Source organism: Odocoileus virginianus, chromosome 5 (genome assembly GCF_023699985.2).
Source record: "Odocoileus virginianus isolate 20LAN1187 ecotype Illinois chromosome 5, Ovbor_1.2, whole genome shotgun sequence".
NCBI classification, from domain to species: domain Eukaryota; kingdom Metazoa; phylum Chordata; class Mammalia; order Artiodactyla; family Cervidae; genus Odocoileus; species Odocoileus virginianus.
This window is the reverse complement of record NC_069678.1, coordinates 67,624,624-67,643,955: the sequence shown is the minus strand read 5'-3', so window position 1 is coordinate 67,643,955 and position 19,332 is coordinate 67,624,624. Positions and strand designations below refer to the sequence as shown.

Here is a 19,332-nt window from a genome sequence, read left to right as displayed (position 1 = left end):
TAAGCTTGAAATGATTGAGTTAGAAACCCACCATCACCAGAATGGAGAAGGCTTCAGGGCAATGGCAGAGGCGAACCAGAGGCAGGAGGAGAGGGCAAAAATCTGAGGATGGTTCCATCAAAAGGCAGCCCCATTTTGATGGCCTTTAGCTCTAGGATCTGCCAGTGGAAACCCTTGTGCCCAAGTCCTGCCCCCTTAGTGGAAGAACCTGAGTCAGGATATAAATTCTTGTTCTACATGTCTTTTGATACCATAAGCTCTATTTACACGCTCTAATGCTTGTTCATTTTACTTACCCTTCATAGTATTTATTAGAAATTTGAGTGAGCCCCTCATGGATTTTTCCCTTTTGCTCGATTCTAAGCCCCATGAAGGAAGAGACAGTATCTCTTCTTGGTACACATTAAGAACTTACTGAATAATTGTTAGTGAATGCAGGGCAGAGGGAGTGAATGGTCCTTTTGTTCCTTTTCCTACTTGGGGAGGATGCTCAGCCCTTGCGGTTTGCATGGAGAGACCCTCTGAGATGTGCTTTGCACTCTCCTGTTTCCCACTTCCAGCGTCCTGCAAATATGATTCTTTCTGCCTGGAAGTTTCCTCCCTCCCCCCATTGACACTGATCTCTGCCTCTCCCTCTTCTGCTCCTGCCTCTTCCTCACTCATGCAGACCAGCCATCCATCTGACTGATTTTTTTTCTTGACCATCATTATGCTGTCAGTCTGGTTACTGGGAGCTCTAAAGGTCCTGGAACCCATTTTGTCTTTTTAGGAAAATTTTGCAGATTTGGACTCCTATTCATGATGAATTAACATTAACAGCTGAACTCTCAAAAGTAGTCTTAATTTCCCCATCTTGAGAGAGCATCTCATTGTTGTCCTGTGTCCCTGCCTATGGCATGCATCTCCTTAACAGGGTGACTTTTATCAAACTATCCTCCCAGGAAATCTAAGGCAGCAATCTATTTGCTCCCTGAGCTCTTTGTTTCTTGAGTGCTTCATTTCTTTTTAGTCATCATCTAATTGTCATCATTCTTATTCTTTAGGGGATAAATCCAAATCCCGGCACCCACGGGCTTTATCAGGATCTTGGAATGTTTTGGCCAAAACCCTAGGATCCTCAGGATCTTCAGTCTTGCTCTCTTGGAGACATGGGAAAGCTCCCTGCACTTGATCATGTATTCAGTTCTTTCACGCTTCCCATATTGTCATGGCCACCTTCAAACTATATTATAGGCAAGCCTAACTGAAAAGGCAATTTAATATTGCCCTGCCTTGCATCATGGCATGTATTATTTCAGTCTGACCTGTCAGCAAGTCTTGATGAAGTGCAGAGCCAATAGTAACAAGCCTGGAGTCTGACAGCTCTTTACTGGGTGCAGTGGTATTTCTTTAGAAATAAGGCTCTCTTGGTCCCTTTGTTGGTACAATTAGCAATCCCACTCAAGTCATATCTCCCCATGAGCTGTATCTTCCATGCTAGTAACTTGGTCTCTTGTATGGCTTGGAAAAACAGAGCCTTCATAGGCCTGGGATGTGCTGAATGCCGCAGCCAGGAACATCTTGGTAATTTATCCCTACCCTCAGCTCTAATTATTCTGTTATCCACTCACTTGTTCGATTGAGACTCTCCAGGCCCTGCCTTCCCCAAGCAGAGAACAAAAGGTTTCCCTTGAAAGTGGGGGCCTGGCAGCGTCAATACAGTGAACTGCTTATAAATAATGCAGCAGTGCCGACTTCATTTTTATAAAATCATGTTGGAGAAATATGTGATAATGATCAGGCCCCTGGAACTCAGCAGGCATGTGCTTTTGATGTGTGCCTTGCTCTAGGTAAAAGCAGGAAAGTCAAAAGTTCTCCTTGCTCTGATTCAGACTGTTCATGGTCTCAGGAGTCTGGCCGGAATCTCGGTGATACTTTCTCTTTGTTTCTCCCAGTCTGGGGGCTCCCATCAGCCTGGAAATACTCTGGTATGTCCCTAGTGAGCCCACAGTAATATTTTTTGAATTAATGTGTTTTTTTTAAATGGTGATGATAATTATAGAATTACCACTATTGATCATGAAAAATGGTCTTTACTTATATTGTGTCATTTTAATCCTCTTAAGACCTGAGTCATCTGGCTGGCCTATGCTTTCTGCACCCTCTGTCCTCCCAACTAACCTTCGGTTTTTTTCTTGTGTCAGGCTAGATTCCCCCAAAACAGATTTTCAGGGTATAAACCTGGCAGCCAGATCTCTGGGAGCTGAGCTGGGGAAAGGATCTTGAAGGCTGACCTGCACAAAGACTGGGCCTTGCTTCATCTCTGTTCTTGTCAGGATGCCCCCTGCTGTAATCTGGGCGTTTGGCCCCACTCTGTCTAAAGATGAGCCTGAATCTTCTTCAGGGTGTGGGAGAGATGGTGTCTACGTTGCTCATCATGAGGGCACCTAGCAGGGCAGGTGGTTCTCGTTTCTTCGTACACAGCTTTCAACCATCCTGTTGATTTTGTGTGTGTGCTTAGTCGTTCAGTCATGTCCAGCTCTTTGCTACCCCATGAACTGTAGCCCACCAGTCTCTTCTGTCCATGGAATTCTCCACCAAGAATACTATGGGTCACCATTTCCTTCTCCAAGGAACCTTCCCAACCCAAAGATTGAACCTACATCTCTTATATCTCCTTCATTGACAAGTGATTTCTGAAGAATCCCATTTGCACCAGCTGGGAAGCCCTTTGATTTTAGCTCCATTTTTATCCCCACCTTCAGAGGTACCTGGTGCCCCCATGTCCTGAACTTGTCTGAGTCTCTTTAGGGTAATTGTGCTTCTGGGTTTTTTCCACTGCTACTTAATCTTTATCTTTACAAGTCTACCGAGTGAGTTAATACTCATCCATCCATATTTTCTAGCTCTTAGCATTCTGCTACTGTCATCTTTTATTCTGTCTTCTTTGACATGGTAGAGTTTTGCCTTTTTGAAATTTTCTCCCACTGCCATTTTATTGGAATTTTTAAAGTGAGCATAAGTTGTGTCTAGTCAATCTGGTGTCTTTATCTGAAAGTCTCCTTGTTTTTCATTTATCAGAAAAGGAAAGTAGATGTATTTGAGATTTGACATGTTTTTGTGTCTAGGGAAATAGGTGATGGGAGCTGTGTGAGATAGGCACAGTGCATTTTCTTTCCTTTTTTTAAGGTTTTTAAGATAACATTTATTTCTTAAAAGTTAGCATGTACATAATGGGAAACAAAAAACACAAGAAGCAAAAAACAAAGTCATTCATAGTCACAAGCAGTTTACCTTTTGATGTGTTCTTCAAGGTTTCATTTGTTTATTTTCACAACTAAGCATCCATTTTTAGGTAATTAAGATCATGCAATTATGTATCATGCTTTTTCACACATTTCAAAGTCCATTACCATTTCAGAGTCCCAAAGCTATGAGTATTTCGATAACCAAGAATATGCTACACCAACTCAATCTGGAAGGAAGACACAATGCATTTTCAGAGCTGTCTGTGTTCTGTGGAGGGGGATGGTCTTGTCCAAGGAGCCCAGGGCTCTGCTACTGCCCTTGGACCCTCCAGAGATCTCGCTTCTGTCTCCTTTAGGACCTGCACAGAAGGCAATAGCTAAAGATTTGGGCCTTAGAATACAAATAATTCAAAAGTGATTAGGAACCCCAAAGTTTTCTTCTATAACTGACCTCCTAGAGTTCTCATTCATTCCCTAATAAGCATGCATTGAGCACTCAAAATTTGCCAGAGAGGCACTCTGCTTGGTGTTAGAGAATGGCATTTTGGATGAGACAGATATGGCCCCTGCTGTGGGAGGTCATGGCCAGGCCTGATATACTGAAATTCCCAGAACAGATAGAACATCAGGAAATGAAACAAAATAAAATAATAATGTTCTGTTATGATTAGGAGGTAGATCCTTCAGAACCTCCTGGCCTTACCCAATCATAAACACTCTTGTCCAAAATACTGTAAAATGCAGCAAGCCCACAGTTCCAGATTTCTCATCTGTCAGGTTGTTTAATTAACACGGGCCACTGAGACCGCTAAATTTCAGGCACGCCTGTATAAGAAACCACCACCAAGGGCAACCCTGGGTGGTGGTGTTGAGTCTTTAAGTCATGTCCAACTCTTTTTCCACCCCATGGACTGTAGCCCGCCAGGTTTTTCTGTCCATAGGATTTCCCAGGTAGGAGTACTGGAGTGGGTTTCCATTTCCTTCTCCAAGGGATCTTCCTGACCCGGGGATTGGACCTCCATTCCCCTGCATTGCAGGTAGATTCTTCATGGCTGAGCCACCAGTGAAGCCCAACCCTAGGTAACCACATCCAGTTGTACCACCTTGAATCCTTGATTTCACATGCACGTTTTACACTGCTTGTTTGTTAGTTCTGAGCTAAATAAAGAAAAATGAAATCTGACTTTGGTTGCATTCAAGTTGCCATTATACAAAAGTATCATTTCTTCTTTAGGTCACAAGTCTTCTTGACAAATTGACCCCTTTATCACTATGTAATGTATCTCTTCTTCCCTGGTAATGTTTCTTGTTCTGACAAGTCTTCTTTCTGATATTCATATAGTTACTTATAATACTTTTTTACTACTAACGTTTGTATATCTTTTTCTACCTTTTAACCCTTTAACCTATTTGTATGTTTATATTTAGAATGTTTCTTACAGACAGCATATAGTTGAATTTTATTTTTCATTTTCAAATGCCCAGTTGATGATTTCTGTCCTTACATTGAACTTTTTAGACCATTTACTTTTTTCAACATATTTTTAATCAGTCAATTAATTTACTAATTTGACTGTGCTGGGTTTTAGCTATGGCATGCTGGATCTTTAGTTGCAGCATGTGAACTCTTAATTGCAGCATATGGGATCTAGTTCCCTGACCAGGGATCAAACATAGGGAGTGCAGAGTCCTAGCCACTGGGCCATCAGGGAAGTCCCTAGGCCATTTACATTTAATGTTTGGATTTTAATCTACTATCTTGTTATTTGCCTTTTATTTCTTCGATGTATTCTATGTAAGTTTGCCTTTTTCTTGCCTTCTTCTAGATTGCTGAATTATTTTTTAGTGTTCTGTTTTATCCCCCAAGTTTGTTTGTTAATTTTATTTTTTCATCTGGCTCTTCAAGGATTTATAATATGCATTTTAAATAGTCATGGCTCTTTTTAAGGGAATAAAAGATCAAATTTATCTAGAATATTTTGCTTTTCATTTAATCTTTGTGTACCTGCAGGATTAGTTGGTCCTTAGGCTACAAATATTTTTACCTTTTTATTGGAATATAGTTGCTTTAGAGTGCTGTGTTAGTTTTCGCCGTACAACAAAGTGAATCATCTGCATATATAGATGTATCCCCTAATCCTTGAATTTCCTTCCCGTTTAAGTCACCACAGACCACTGAGTAGGGTTCCCTGTGCCATGCAGTCGGTTCTCATTAGTTATCCATTTTATACACAGTAGAATGCATGTTAATCCCAGTCTCCTAATCTGTCCCACACCCCTGCCCCTCTTGATATCCATACATTTGTTCTCTAATCTGTGTCTCTGTTTCTGCTTTGCAAATAAATACATTTATACCATTACCTTAAAATAATTTTATACCCTGTCACATATATCTTCACATCTCCTTATCGTTTATGCCACTATTGTTGTGTGTTTTCTTTGTACATATAAATCCCTCAATGCATTGATTGTTTTCCCTAAATTATCTTTTAAAGATAAAAAACTTAAAGTTAAAGAAATTTTAAAATATAAAGGTCCTTTGTATTTACCCATATATTTACTGATTGATGTTTTTCATTCCTTTGTGTAAACTCATATTTCCCTTTATTCTCATTTTCCTTCTACCTCAAGAACTTCCTTTAACATTTCTTACACAGTGCAGGTTTCTTGGAAATGAATTTTCTCAGCTTTTGTCTGGCTGGAAAAGCCTATGTTCCACATAATTGTTCGAAGCTATTTTTGCTGAATGTAGAATACTATATTGATTCTTCTCTCTTTAAATTTTTTCAGTGCTTTAAAGACATCATTCCATTTTCTTCTGGGTTGTGTTGTTTCTGGCAAAGAGTCTGAAGACATTTTTATCCTGTTCCTCTGTAATGTTTCTTTTTCTCTGACTACTTTTAAAGATTTTTCTTTTTTCACTTAAAAAACAATTTGATTGTAATCGGTCTTGATGTGATTTTGTGTTTATCTTGCCTTGGTTTCATTGAGCTTAAATCTGTGGATTGGTAGTTTTTATCAAGTCAAAAAAAAAATGTGGCCATTGTTTCTTCAAATATTTTTTATTAGATGCTGACATCAATTTTATGTTGTTGAGTGTCTGGATTTTGTTGGCGTCCTTTAAGGCATCCTTTAGCTTTTGTTGAGCTAGTTTTCATAGGAAGCTATTAATGTACTTTTGGCTTAGTTTTATCCTTTGTAGTCTTCTTTTTAAACTTTGGTAACGCAGGTAGTATAGTCACGTTGCTAAGGCATAGGCCTTTTGGGGTCTCCACTGAATGTCTCAAGTGATCAGTGATGGTGTTCCGTTCTTAATTTTAGTAATTCAGGTGATTCCCAGCTGTTTGTAAACTCAGAAATTGTTTTGATCACAGATTCCCATTCCCTCTTTACCAGATCTCAGGAGTGTCAGTGTGCATATCTGCATTGCAGTAATCAGCAAAGATTTTGCAGGACTCTTGTGCAAATTTCTGGGGCCCTCATTCTGCCACTTGACTTCTCTGGATTCTTATCTCAGTTCCCTTAGCTTCGTGAAGCCGCCATGTTTTCCTTGGCATCTCTGCTTTGTGGTCTGGCGTGTTCTCCCAGGCAGATGGCCAGAGCAGTCTTAGGACTCATCCTGTTGTTTCCTTCTCTCAGGGATCAGAGACCTATGCTGCCTCTTGTTGAAGTCTGAAAACAGTTATTTCATACATTTTCTTGGACTTCCCTAGTTGTTTAGGGCAAGGTGGTAAAATCTAGTCTCTACTCCCACATGGTTAGAAGCAGACATTTCTATTATTCCCACTTCAGTGGGTTTCTGTTTATGTGGCATTTAATTTTATCAGATACTTTCTATTACTAGATACAAGTTGATCATTTTCTTTCTCTTAATAAAATACTGTGGTAAAATACATCCACAGTTCTTCTGTTATTAAATATTTCTTGAATATTGTTCTTGATGTATTTTTTCCCCACATTTTTCTATTAAATTTCGTCATGTCTAATTCAGAATTTTATGTTCACATTCATAATGAGAGTGGACTCTGATTTTTGTTTATCTCTGCTTGCTCTTTGTAATGTAGTTGCCATAACTTTATAAATAACTTAGGGAACATTCCTTCTCTTCTAGATTCTGAAATATATATTTTGGGGTACTTGGTTCCTTGAACATTTGTTAGAATGTTCCAGTACAACCATCTGGGCTTGAGGATTTATTTGAGGTGTGGTTTTTAACTGCTGGATCAATTTTTTTAATGGTAATAAATTCACTAAGATTTCTGGTGGGTTTTTTTTTTTTTTTTGAGCCAGTTATGGTAAGTTCTGTTTAAGTAAATGTTCCATTTCACCTAAATTTTCAAGTTTGCTAACAAAATACTGTTCATATAATTCTTTTTTATTCTATTAGTATCTGCTTTATCAGTAGTTATCACTCCCATTTTCATTAGTGGTATTTGTTATTTTTGCCTTCTCTTCTTTTTTCTTCCTCAATTTTCCAGATGCTTTTTTGTTTAATTTGTCTTTTCATAGAACCATTGTTTGGCTCTGTTAATCCTTTGAATTTTATCTTGCTATTTTATGTCTTTCATCTGCTCTTATCTTTACTACTCCTTTTTGATCTTTCTTTCAGCTATTTACTGTTTTTCATAATTTCATAAGTTGGCTGTTTAGGTTATTAATTTTCAGACTTCTTTCTTTTCAAATAAAATATTTTAAAACTTTAAATTTACCCATGAAATACCACCTTACCCATCTGGTCTCTGCTTGTATTGAACAATAAAACATTCTTCTTTTCTCCCCCTATATGAATAAATAGAATTGAGTTTGTTGACTGTATGTGAGTCTTTTAATTCCTCAATAGTAGTAGTAATTATTATTAATGTTTTGATTTACCTGGTCCTTTAAATTATCTAAGAATAATAAAATCTTTAAATAAAGTGTGTCTCTCTTCAAGTACTTTTTTATCTAGGAGTGCTTATTTTATGTATTTCATATTATATTGTTTACTTCATAAAATTTAACAAAGGGTGGTACTCTTCTTTGATTGAGCATTTAGTTATCAGAATCTTCCTCTTAGTCTTGCTAATATTTTTGGTCTTGTATTCCACTCTGATATTTTTAACATATGCATTTGTTATTTTTTTGTTGACTTAAAAAAAAAAAAACCTCTTTAACACATTTTAAAAAATTTTGTACTATAAACAGGATATCCCTTAATTTTAATCCCACTGTGGCTATTAGTATCTTTCCACCAGTGGCAGAATTCAGGTCGTTCACACGTTACAATAATTGAAATAGCTGATTTTATTCTTTCTAATTTATTTTTCTTTTCTGTATATATTGCATTACTCCCTCTTATCTTTTAATTTTTCTTGGCTTAGTTTGGTTTAATTTGTTAATTTGAGCATTCTATTAAGCTGTTTCCGTTAGTGATTACCTTCTCATTTCTTACAGTCAACATTAAACTTATGTTTTGTGCATATACACATAAAATCCTTTTCCTGTGGATGCTTTTTTAAGTGTCTGACTTTGATGTTTTGCTAAATTGATGTTTCGTTTTCAGACTATCATTTGGTTTTCCTTCTAAGATGGCATACTTGTTATGTTTCAACAAAACTTAATATTGCAAATTCCTGTCCACATAATTATCATTTATTTAGGTTAAATATGTGTACACCTATATATACATGCATGTGTGTGTGTGTGTGTGTGTGTGTGTGTGTATGTGTGCATACACACACATGCATATGTATTTCCACACTATCCCCTTCTTGGATCACAACCTTGTCATGGTAAAGGGGCTTGCATAACTTAATGAAGCTATGAGCCATGCCATGCAGGGCCACCCAAGAATGACAGGTCATGAATTTGCAGATGTACAAGCTGGGTTTCGACGGGGAAGAGGAACTGGAGATCAAATTATGAGCATTCATTGGATCATGGAGAAAGCAAGGGTGTTCCAGAAAAACATCTGTTTCATTGACTACACTAAAGTCTATGACTGTGTGGGTCACAACAAACTGTGGAAAATTCTTAAAAAGATGGGAATACCCTACCACTTTACCTGTCTCCTGAGAAACTTGTATGCAGGTCAAGAAGCAACAGTTAGGACCAGATATGGAGTAACTGACGAGTTCAAAATCAGGAAAGTAGTACAACAAGGCTGCATATTGTCACCCTGCTTATTTTAACTTACATGCAGAGTACGTCATGTGAAATACTGGGCTGGATGAATCACAATCTGGAGTCCAGATTACCAGGAAAAATATTAACAACCTCAGATATGTAGATGATACCATTTTAATGGCATCATTTTTAAAGTAAAGAGAAAGTGAATAGCCTTTTAATGAGGGTGAAAGAAGAGAGTGAAAAAGCTGACTTGAAACTCATCATTAAAAAAACTGAGATCATAGCATCCAGTTCCATCACTTCATGGCAAACAGATGAGGAAAAAGTGGAAGCAGTGGCAGATTTTATTTTCTTAGATTGATGCTGAACCTGAAGCTCCATTACTTTGGCCACCTGATGCAAAGAGCAGACTCTTTAGAAAAGACCCTGCTGCTGGAAAAGATTGAAGACAAAAGGAGAAAAGGGAGGCAGAGGATGAGATGATTAGATAGCATCACTGACTCAATGGACATGAATTTGAGCAGACTCTGGGAGATAGTGGAATACAGAGGAGCCTGGCGCGCTACAGTGCATGGGATCACAAAGAACTGAATGCTTAGCAACTGAATAACAACAACAGCAGTATTTATACTACACACACACACACACACACACACACACACATATGCATATATACATAGAGAATATGAATTAATATCAGGGTTCACCATCACTGCTTCTTCTAGTCTTTGATTTCCACTCTGTTGATATAGCTCCTCAGAACCCATTGCTTTTTAGGTTATGTTCTTTCTCAAATGTTATCCTTAGAGAACATATATGGGAAGTTTACTTTTGAATTCTTGCACTCTGAAAATGTTTTCCTTTCCTCTAACAGCTGAGTAATACTTTGTCTAGATATAGGATTCTTGAATCATTTTTGTTAATAGTCTGTACATTGTTCTGCCATCTTCTACATTCCAGAGTTGTAGATGAGAATTCCTTAGCTAGGCTTAATTTCTTGCCTTTGTAACTAACTTACTCTTTCTGTCTGGAAATTTGTATAATTTTCTGTTTACACTTGAAATTCAAGTATTTCCTGGATTCACTTCCTGAACTTAATGAGACTTTTCATCTGCAGGCTTAAATCTTGCTTCAGCCAGTTTAAAAAGAAAAACAAAAACCTAGCACTGTATTTGTTTAATTAGAATATCTCCTTCAACTTTTCCTTTTTTCCCTTTTCTCTTTAACAAAAAAAAAATATCCCTTCTGGAATTCCTTTTATTTTTGTGTTAAGCTGCCAGATCTGTCCTCCAAAAGGCACCTTATTTATTCCCTCATTATTTCTTCCTTTGTGTCTTTGTTACAAGTAGTAAGATATTTTGCTCACTTTGTCTTCTAGATCATTAATTCAATTTTTAACAGTGCCAGTGTTTTTTTTTTTTTAGTTCTTCTAAGGAAATTTTTAATAAATTTTAAAATTCATAGCTTTAGTTCAGAGTCTTTCTTGCTGCCTTCTGATTTCTCATTGCTTTCCTTATTGGTGTTCTCTTCCAATTTTATTTTCATCATTTCTACATCACTGAGACCTTTCTCTTAGAGGCCTTCTGTATGGATCTTCTCTTGGGCGAACTAGTCCCCTAAGTTAGGTATTGTTTTCATTTTGCCTTCCCCTTCATTTATGTTCTTTCAACTGTCATGTAGGCTGTAGACTTTTATAGCCTCTTTGATGTTAAAAATCCTGAAAGCAGTGAAGGATACAGAAGTTTCTGCCATGGTATTCTGGCTGGCAAGGAACAGATAGTGAGGGACCCTTTTCCCTGAGCAGATGCAGCTCTCCCTTGGAAACGAATCACCCTGCTAGTGCAGCCCCTGTCATTTTCAGGTTGCTCTCTTTAATTATGATCCTGCAAATCACTCCTCCCACCCATGCCTACACACACACACACACACACACACACACACTCGCTGATAGGTCAGGTTGCCAGAAGGTGAATAGCTATCCTTAGAGTGCAGGTTGTCCACTAAAACACTTGAGGGAATGACAAAATGTGGTCTTAATAGAAGCCTCAGAGGGAGGCAGATCTCTTGTTCTACTTCTGGGAACTTGCCTTTACTTACTAACAAGATGAAGTCCTATATTTGCTCTCTCTCTCCTGGAGATTTCCAGAGAAGCTAAGTTGGAACTAAGGCCAACTAAGTGGCCTAAGTTTTACTCTCTTGTTGTTCAGTCTGTCAGTTGTGTCTGACTGTTCACAGCCACATGAACTGCAGCACACCAGGCTTTCCAGTCCTTCACCATCTCCTGGAGTTTGCTCAAACTCATGTCCATTTGAGTCTGATGCTATCTAAGCATCTCATCCTCTGTCATGCCTCTAAATATTGCCAATTCTGCTACTTTCACACATCCATTTTATCCAAGAGCTGATTTAGAGACCCAAATGAGATAGACCCTCATAGTGTTTGGATAAACCTAATGGAGGATGGAGTTATCAGAGGCATCTGGAGCTATAACACTTTCTGCCTCTTGGGGTCAGTTGTCTTTACCCCAAGCACACTCTCTGGCTACTTATTCTAACTGGCTGTGAGACAGACATCCCTCTCCTTCCTCTTATTGTACATAGGGTAGACAGTCTGTGTGGGATAACTTAGTTGTGCTATAAACTGTTGAGTTGTTTAACTATTGCTCCATTATGAATCACAGCCAGTGCTCAGTAGTTCAACAGAGTAATCCCTTATGTGACTCGTGGATACAACATTTAGACTTTGCTCTGCAGGGCGATTATTCTGTTCTCAGCTGTACTCACTCCCTCAGGTCTTGGCTGCCTGGGGATGTGTGATCCACACTGGACTTGGTGGTCGTTCCTCTCTACCCACATACCTCTTGCCCTCCTCCTGGGACCAGTGAGCTAACCTGCATGATCTTCTCACAGCAATGCCAGAAGTGCAATAGAGCAGGCAGAAACACACAATGCTGCTTTTAGCTTAGACTTGAAACTGAGATGCAGTTATTTCTGCCTCATTCTTTTGGCCAAATCCAGTTGTGTGACAATATCCAAAATCTTGAAATAGGAAAGGAGGCTGTGCCCATAGTGTGGGGGTTGAGAGGAGGAGGGTGAGCACTGCAGGTTACGTGGCAAAGGGTGTGGTTATTTAGAGATTAGAAGATTGGGGGCCATGAACTCAACCTATCTCAGCTCTTAAGAACTATAGTGAAATATTTCCAAGTTGTAATGCTACTTCAAAGGAGATAGCCATGAGGTGAGCTTGGAGGTAGTGAGGAAACTTGTGCAGAAGAGCTGGACCATGAGAAAGACATGGGGTTTTCCAAGTAGACAAGGATGAGTGAATGGAGCAACACTGAGTTAATGACAGATGGGACAGAGTAGACGCTCGTCCCGGTAGTCTGCAAGTGAATGGAACATTTGGGGAGTGAAGAGTTGTCCTATATGGATGGATTATAAGACACAATCCTTTCACACCATATTGTTTCATTACATTGCTCTTTCCAGTGAGTTACCATAGCTTCTAAAACATCAAAATTTCAGGCATTGTGCCAGGAAGAGTTATCCTATTGCATATTCTTCAGAACATGCGTCATAGGTAGCTGCTTTCTTTATACCTCAAAAAATTATTTTGCTTAAATCAGGTGAGGGGTTTCACATATACATATTGTTTCTGCTGGGACTAGTGTTCCTTCAATATATCCATGCCACTTAGCTTAGCTCAATGTGTCTTGTCATCTGTGGCGGTGGTGGTGTAGTTGTTAAGTCATGTCCGACTCTTACGACCCCATGGACTGTAGCCTGCCAGTCTCCTCTGACCATGGGATTCTCCAGGCAAGAATACTGCAGTGGGTTGCCATTTCCTTCCCCCAAGGGATCTTCCTGATCCTAGAATCTGCCATCTTTGCCACATGTGAAAAAAATAATGATGAGTAGTATTTGTTTGCTTTCAGAAGACATTCAGGTCTCATAGAAGGTGAGCTCTTCTGTGAAGCCCTCCCTGACACTTTCTCCCCCTTTCTCCTGCTGAAACTTTTCATTTTTCTCTTTACTTCCTTCAGAACATTTTTGTTAGGATGTGACTTTAGGTGTGATTATTTGATCACTGTCTCCTCAATTATATTGTTAGCGTGTAGGAGAGCATCAGGCCAACTGTTTTGCATATAACTGGTTCCCCAGCACCTAGCATAATGCCAGGGTCATAATGACTGAATACTAAATATTTATTAAGTGAGTGAGTGAATGAGTCAGTCAATTTAATGACTGAATCAAATAGACCAAAACTGCTGGCTCTGTGAGATAGATAGGTTTTGCTTTATCTATAAACCTGCAAGAACCCTCCAGGTTTATCACTTAACTATGGTAATGTGGACAGACTATATTTATTCTCCAGAGCTTCCATTTGATCAGTATTCATTGTGGCTTGACCTGTGGCTGGATATAAATACTGGTGATCTGGAGATTATTAAGGTGGGTTCTCCTCTGAAGGTATTGCTGGTTTAGTGGGAGAAATAGAGAAGGGAAGGGGCAAGGACAATGACTGTGCTAAGTATTAAGATATGGGTATGAGAATATTGAACTTGGAGAAGGACTTTAGATTCAGCTGGACCTGTGTTGGGGCTTCATGAAAAGGGAGTCTGAACTGAGTCAGGAAGGCTAATCAGCAGTCAGATACATAAGAGGGAAGAACATTTTGGGCAGAATGGAGCAGAGGTTCAAGGCACTGTATCTCTGAGCAATCAAGGCCCACTATGGAAAGCTTCATATAATTTATTAGTGTAGAATGAAGAAAACAAGGTTTGGAAGGACAGGAGAGGAAGCTGCAGGTCAACATGGTCATATCACAGAGCATCATTCAAGCCTAGCTGAGGACTGCACTTTTTCCTGAAGGGAGTGAGAAGCAACTGAAGGGTTTTAATCAGGAGTTGGTACCATCAGATTTTACTTTAGAAAGTTTTCTCTGGACATAGTGGCGAACAGATTGGAAGGCTTGGGGCTGTTGGGAAGAAGATACACAAAGAAGCAGTTAATTACTCAGTGTGATAAGGTCTCTAATAGCTTTGGTGCTTGCTCTGTGATGTTAAAGCAGGAACATCTAAACTAGAACTGAGGTCTCGGTCTAGACTAAAGGAAGTATTCGAATTATCAGGCTGAAGAATTTTGAAAGCTCATAGAAGAAGGACAGAGGCACAGAAGTATGCAAGAATGTGACTTTTTCAGAGCACTCTAAAGGATTGTTTATTGCTGGAATGTAGAATACTAAGAGGGAATTGATGAGACATGAAGCCGGAAAGGAAAAGTCCATCTAGCACTCAGTCTTCCTCCTGTTGAATGTTGCTCTAGACTGCAGTCATCACATCTATACTAGACACCATTTTGGTTTTTTATTTTTTTATTACAGAGAATTTTGAACATGTACAGAATAGAGACGTATAATGAACACCCATTTAACCACCCTCAGCCCCACAGCTACCAACCCATGGCCAATTCAGTTGCATCTGCAATGTCATTCACTTCCCGTCACTTGCTGTTTTACAGTAGATCCCAGATAATAAATCATTTTATACATCAGTGTGTTAATATGTATCAGTTAGCTAAGAAGCCTTTTTCAGAACATAACCAGAATTATCAATTTCATACCTAACACTAAATAATAATTCTCAGTTCAGTTCAGTTGCTCAGTCGTGTCTGACTCTTTGCGACCCCATGAGTGGCAGAACGTAAGGCCTGCTTGTCCAACACCAACCCCCAGAGCCTACCCAAACTCATGTCCATTCAGTCGGTGATGCCATCCAACCATCTCATCCTCTGTCCTCCCCTTCTCCTCTTGCCCTCAATCTTACCCAGCATCAGGGTCTTTTCAAATGAGTAAGCTCTTCATATCAGGTGGCCAAAGTATTGGAATTTCAACTTCAACGTCAGTCCTACCAATGAACACCCAGGACTGATCTCCTTTAGGATGGACTGGTTGGATCTCCTTGCAGTCTGAGGGACTCTTAAGAGTCTTCTCCAACACCACAGTTCAAAAGCATCAATTCTTCAGTGTTCAGCTTTCTTTATAGTTCAACACTCACATCCATACATGACTACTGGAAAAACCGTAATCTTGACTAGATGGACCTTTGCTGGCAAAGTAATGTCTCTGCTTTTTAATATGCTCTCTAGGTTGGTCATAACTTTCCTTCCAAGAAGTAAGCATCTTTTAATTTCATGGCTGCAATCACTATCTGCAGTGATTTTGGAACCCCAAAGAATAAAGTCTGACACTGTTTCCACTCTCTCCCCATCTATTTCCCATGAAGTGATGGGACCAGATGCCATGATCTTAGTTTTCTGAATGTTGAGCTTTAAGCCAACTTTCTCACTTTCCTCTTTTACTTTCATCAAGAGGCTCTTTAGTTCTTCTTCACTTTGTGCCATAAGGGTGGTGTCATCTGCATATCTGAGGTTACTGATATTTCTCCCGGCAGTCTTGATTCCAGCTTGTGCTTCCTCTAGCTTAGCATTTCTCATGATGTACTCTGCATATAAGTTAAATAAGCAGGGTGACAATATACAGCCTTGACATACTCCTTTTCCTATTTGGAACCAGTCTGTTGTTCCATGTCCAGTTCTAACTGTTGCTTCCTGACCTGATACAGGTTTCTCAAGAGGCAGGTCAGGTGGTCTGGTATTCCCATCTCTTTCAGAATTTTCCACAGTTTATTGTGATCCACATAGTCAAAGGCTTTGGCATAGTCAGTAAAGCAGAAATAGATGTTTTTCTGGAACTGTCTTGCTTTTTCAATGATCCAGTGGATGTTGGCAATTTGATCTCTGGTTCCTCTGCCTTTTCTAAAACCAGCTTGAATATCTATCTGGAAGTTCATGGTTCACATACTGTTAAAGCCTGGCTTGTAGAATTTTGAGCATTACTTTACTAACATGTGAGATGAGTGCAATTGTGCAGTAGTTTGAGCATTCTTTGGCATTGCCTTTCTTTGGGATTGGAATGAAAACTGACCTGTTCCAGTCCTGTGGCCACTGCTGAGTTTTCCAAATTTGCCGACATATTGAGTGCAGCACTTTCACAACATCATCTTTTAGGATTTGAAATAGCTCAACTGGAATTCCATCACTTCCACTAGCTTTGTCGTAGTGATGCTTCCTAAGGCCCACTTGACTTCACATTCCAGGATGTCTGGCTCTAGGTGAGTGATCACACCACCATAATTAACTGGGTCATGAAGATCATTTTTGTACAGTTCTTCTGTGTATTCTTGCCACCTCTTCTTAATATCTTCTGCTTCTGTCAGGTTCGTAGCATTTCTGTCCTTTATTGAGCCCATCTTTGCATGAAATGTTCCCTTGGTATCTCTAATTTTCCTGAAGAGATTTCTAGTCTTTCCCATTCTATTGTTTTCTTCTATTTCTTTGCATTGACCGCTGAGAACGGCTTTCTTATCTCTCCTTGCTATTCTTTGAAACTCTGCATTCAAATGGGAATATCTTTCCTTTTCTCCTTTGCTTTTCTCTTCTTTTCAGAGCTATTTGTAAGGTCTCCTCAGACAGCCATTTTGCTTTTTTGAATTTCTTTTTCCTGAGGACGGTCTTGATCCCTGCCTCCTGTACAGTGTCATGAACCTCTGTCCATAGTTCATCAGGCACTCTATCAGATCTGGTCCCCTAAATCTATTTGTCACTTCCACTGTATAATCATAAGGGATTTGATTTATGTCATACCTGAATGGTTTAGTGGTTTTCCCCACTTTCTTCAGTTTAAGTCTGAATTTGGCAATAAGGAGTTCATGATCTGAGACACAGTCGGCTCCCAGTCTTGTTTTTGCTGTCTGTAATAATGCTCAATATCATCAAATAGCTAGTCATTGTTTTAATTTCTGCTTATCTCCGGGCTTCCCTAGTAGCTCAGCTGGTAAAGAATCGCCTGCTATGCAGGAGACTCTGGTTCGATTCCTGGGTTGGGAAGACCCCCTGGAAAAGGGATAGGCTACCCACTCCAGTATTCTTGGACTTCCCTTGTGGCTCAGATGATAAAGAATCTGCCTGCAATGTGGAGTACCTTGGGTTCCCTTCCTGGGTTGGGAAGATCCCTTGGAGGAGAGCATGGCACCCACTCCAGTACTCTTGTCTGGAGAATCCCAGGTAGCTAGTCAGTATTGTAATTTCTTGTTATCTCATAAATGTCATATAAATATGAATAGAAATATACATGCAAATATTTATATATACTCTTTAGTCAGATCTAAATAAAGAGCTGAAACCCTTTTGAAAGTGAAAGAAGGTATTCTCAATCATTAGCAGATGTCACTGAGGACTTTTGATTGTATTCAGGGGTGAATAATTACTTCAGTTTGTTCTGTTTTTTCAGTATTGCAGATGTCTCAACAAGTGTTTGGCAAAATATGAAGGAAGCCTGGCTCATACTATTGGTTCTACCTCTCTCCTATTTTCTTAGGTCTCTCTGCTCCCTGGTGTGCAAATGGACATACTCTGCAGAGAAAGGCTGGGATGACAGTTTCTGGAAGATGGTTGGTTTGGAAGACTTGGTTACAGATAATTACAGCAAAATAGGTACAAAATAATATATATTTTTCTGATTATGTGTACATATACATGAACATATTGGTGTTTGCTTTTTGTTTGTTTTTGTCTAAATTAAAATATAGGAACACATCCCTATTTTTCAAAGAGAATCGAGTAAGCTATGATGGGTAGGCCATGACTAATAGGCCTTTGTACTGGGGCTTATAGTAACTAAGCTATGATAATCTGCCTTGAAATGTAGACTCTTAGACATGCCACTAGACTGGGGAAGATATTTTCATGGAGCAGCTGGAAATAGCATGATCAAAGGTATGTATGGATCATCCCAGTCAGACCTTGGAAAATGTATTGTGATTTAGGTTCAAGGAACCAGGTAAGGGCATGAACAGGAAAAAACAAACAATTGAAGTGGTCAAAATTGGAAGGATCAGGAATAAAGCATAAACTGGAATGCGAGCCAGTTGTTCCTGACTAAAGCCGTAGGGCCCCTGACTTCCAGTTTTATGTGGCACTAACTAGGTAGGAAAGGAGTGGATGACTAGCAGGAATTTACCTGGTAAAATAATTCAGATACTAGGTATATATAATGGTAGCTGATATGTTAAAGTTTCAAGATAAAGTTCATATTCATGTCACAGAAAGATGCTTATTTCGTATAGTTACTACCTACCTTTCGAGTAAGCTGTCATCAGGTAAGATACTCCACCTGATTAAAGAAAATACTTCTGTATTGTTTAGTGTGTCGGCTAGGAGATTGGAACAAGACAATTTTCAAGTACTGTGAATTAAACAGGATGGCAGAGTATTTCCCTCTTATGTATTAGAACCGAAATAAGTGATTATCAGGCAGCTCTGCTTTCTTATAACATGACCTCCAAGTTTGGGTCCAAATTGCTTCTTCAGTTCTCATCAGTTCCCAGCTAGTGATTGGGAAGAAAGAAAAGGACCAGAGGAATCCATCCGCATTCCTTTGGTGGAAGCATAACAGAGAAGTGGACCATTTCATTTCTGATCACATTCTGTACACCAGCGCTTCTTAACAAAGCCCCACTAGGCTGCAGGGGTGGCTGGGAAATGTGATAATTGGTCAGGCAGCCTTGGGGCCATCCATGTGACAGACCAGAAATTGAGAGCTGTGCTGTGAAATATGGGTGAACAATTAGTAGTGTCTGCTGCTGTTTCAACTGCCCTTGATAACTGAGTCACATAGTAGATTATTTCAGTCCAACTTTTCTCTGGTGGAGTGCTCATGACTACTGTCGACGCATTTCGAGAATACAAGGACAGAAATGTGAAAGATCCAAGTAGCATCTGTAGCTGCTATGCTGTAGACATCATAGCTCAGCTGAGCGTGGTCTGCTCAACTAGTCATAGCTAAATCTAGGGAGAGAACAGAGCCAGGGTAGCATGCAAAAGAACCCTTCTGGACTTTCTGTAGCTCAACTGAAACCACTGTAGGATTGGAGCTTGCG

At 39.4% G+C, this 19,332-nt stretch overlaps 1 protein-coding gene across 16 annotated transcripts in view; it reads left to right on the top strand.

Moving 5' to 3' along the window:
* The window catches only part of FGGY (FGGY carbohydrate kinase domain containing), a 484,689-nt gene that overhangs the window by 156,969 nt on the left and 308,388 nt on the right, over positions 1–19,332 (top strand). For all 16 annotated transcript variants that reach the window (XM_020882047.2, XM_070468099.1, XM_070468088.1 and 13 more), the window contains one exon: positions 17,772–17,887. In XM_020882047.2, coding sequence (XP_020737706.2) covers positions 17,772–17,887 — 116 coding nt within the window. The remainder of the gene's footprint in view (positions 1–17,771; positions 17,888–19,332) is intronic.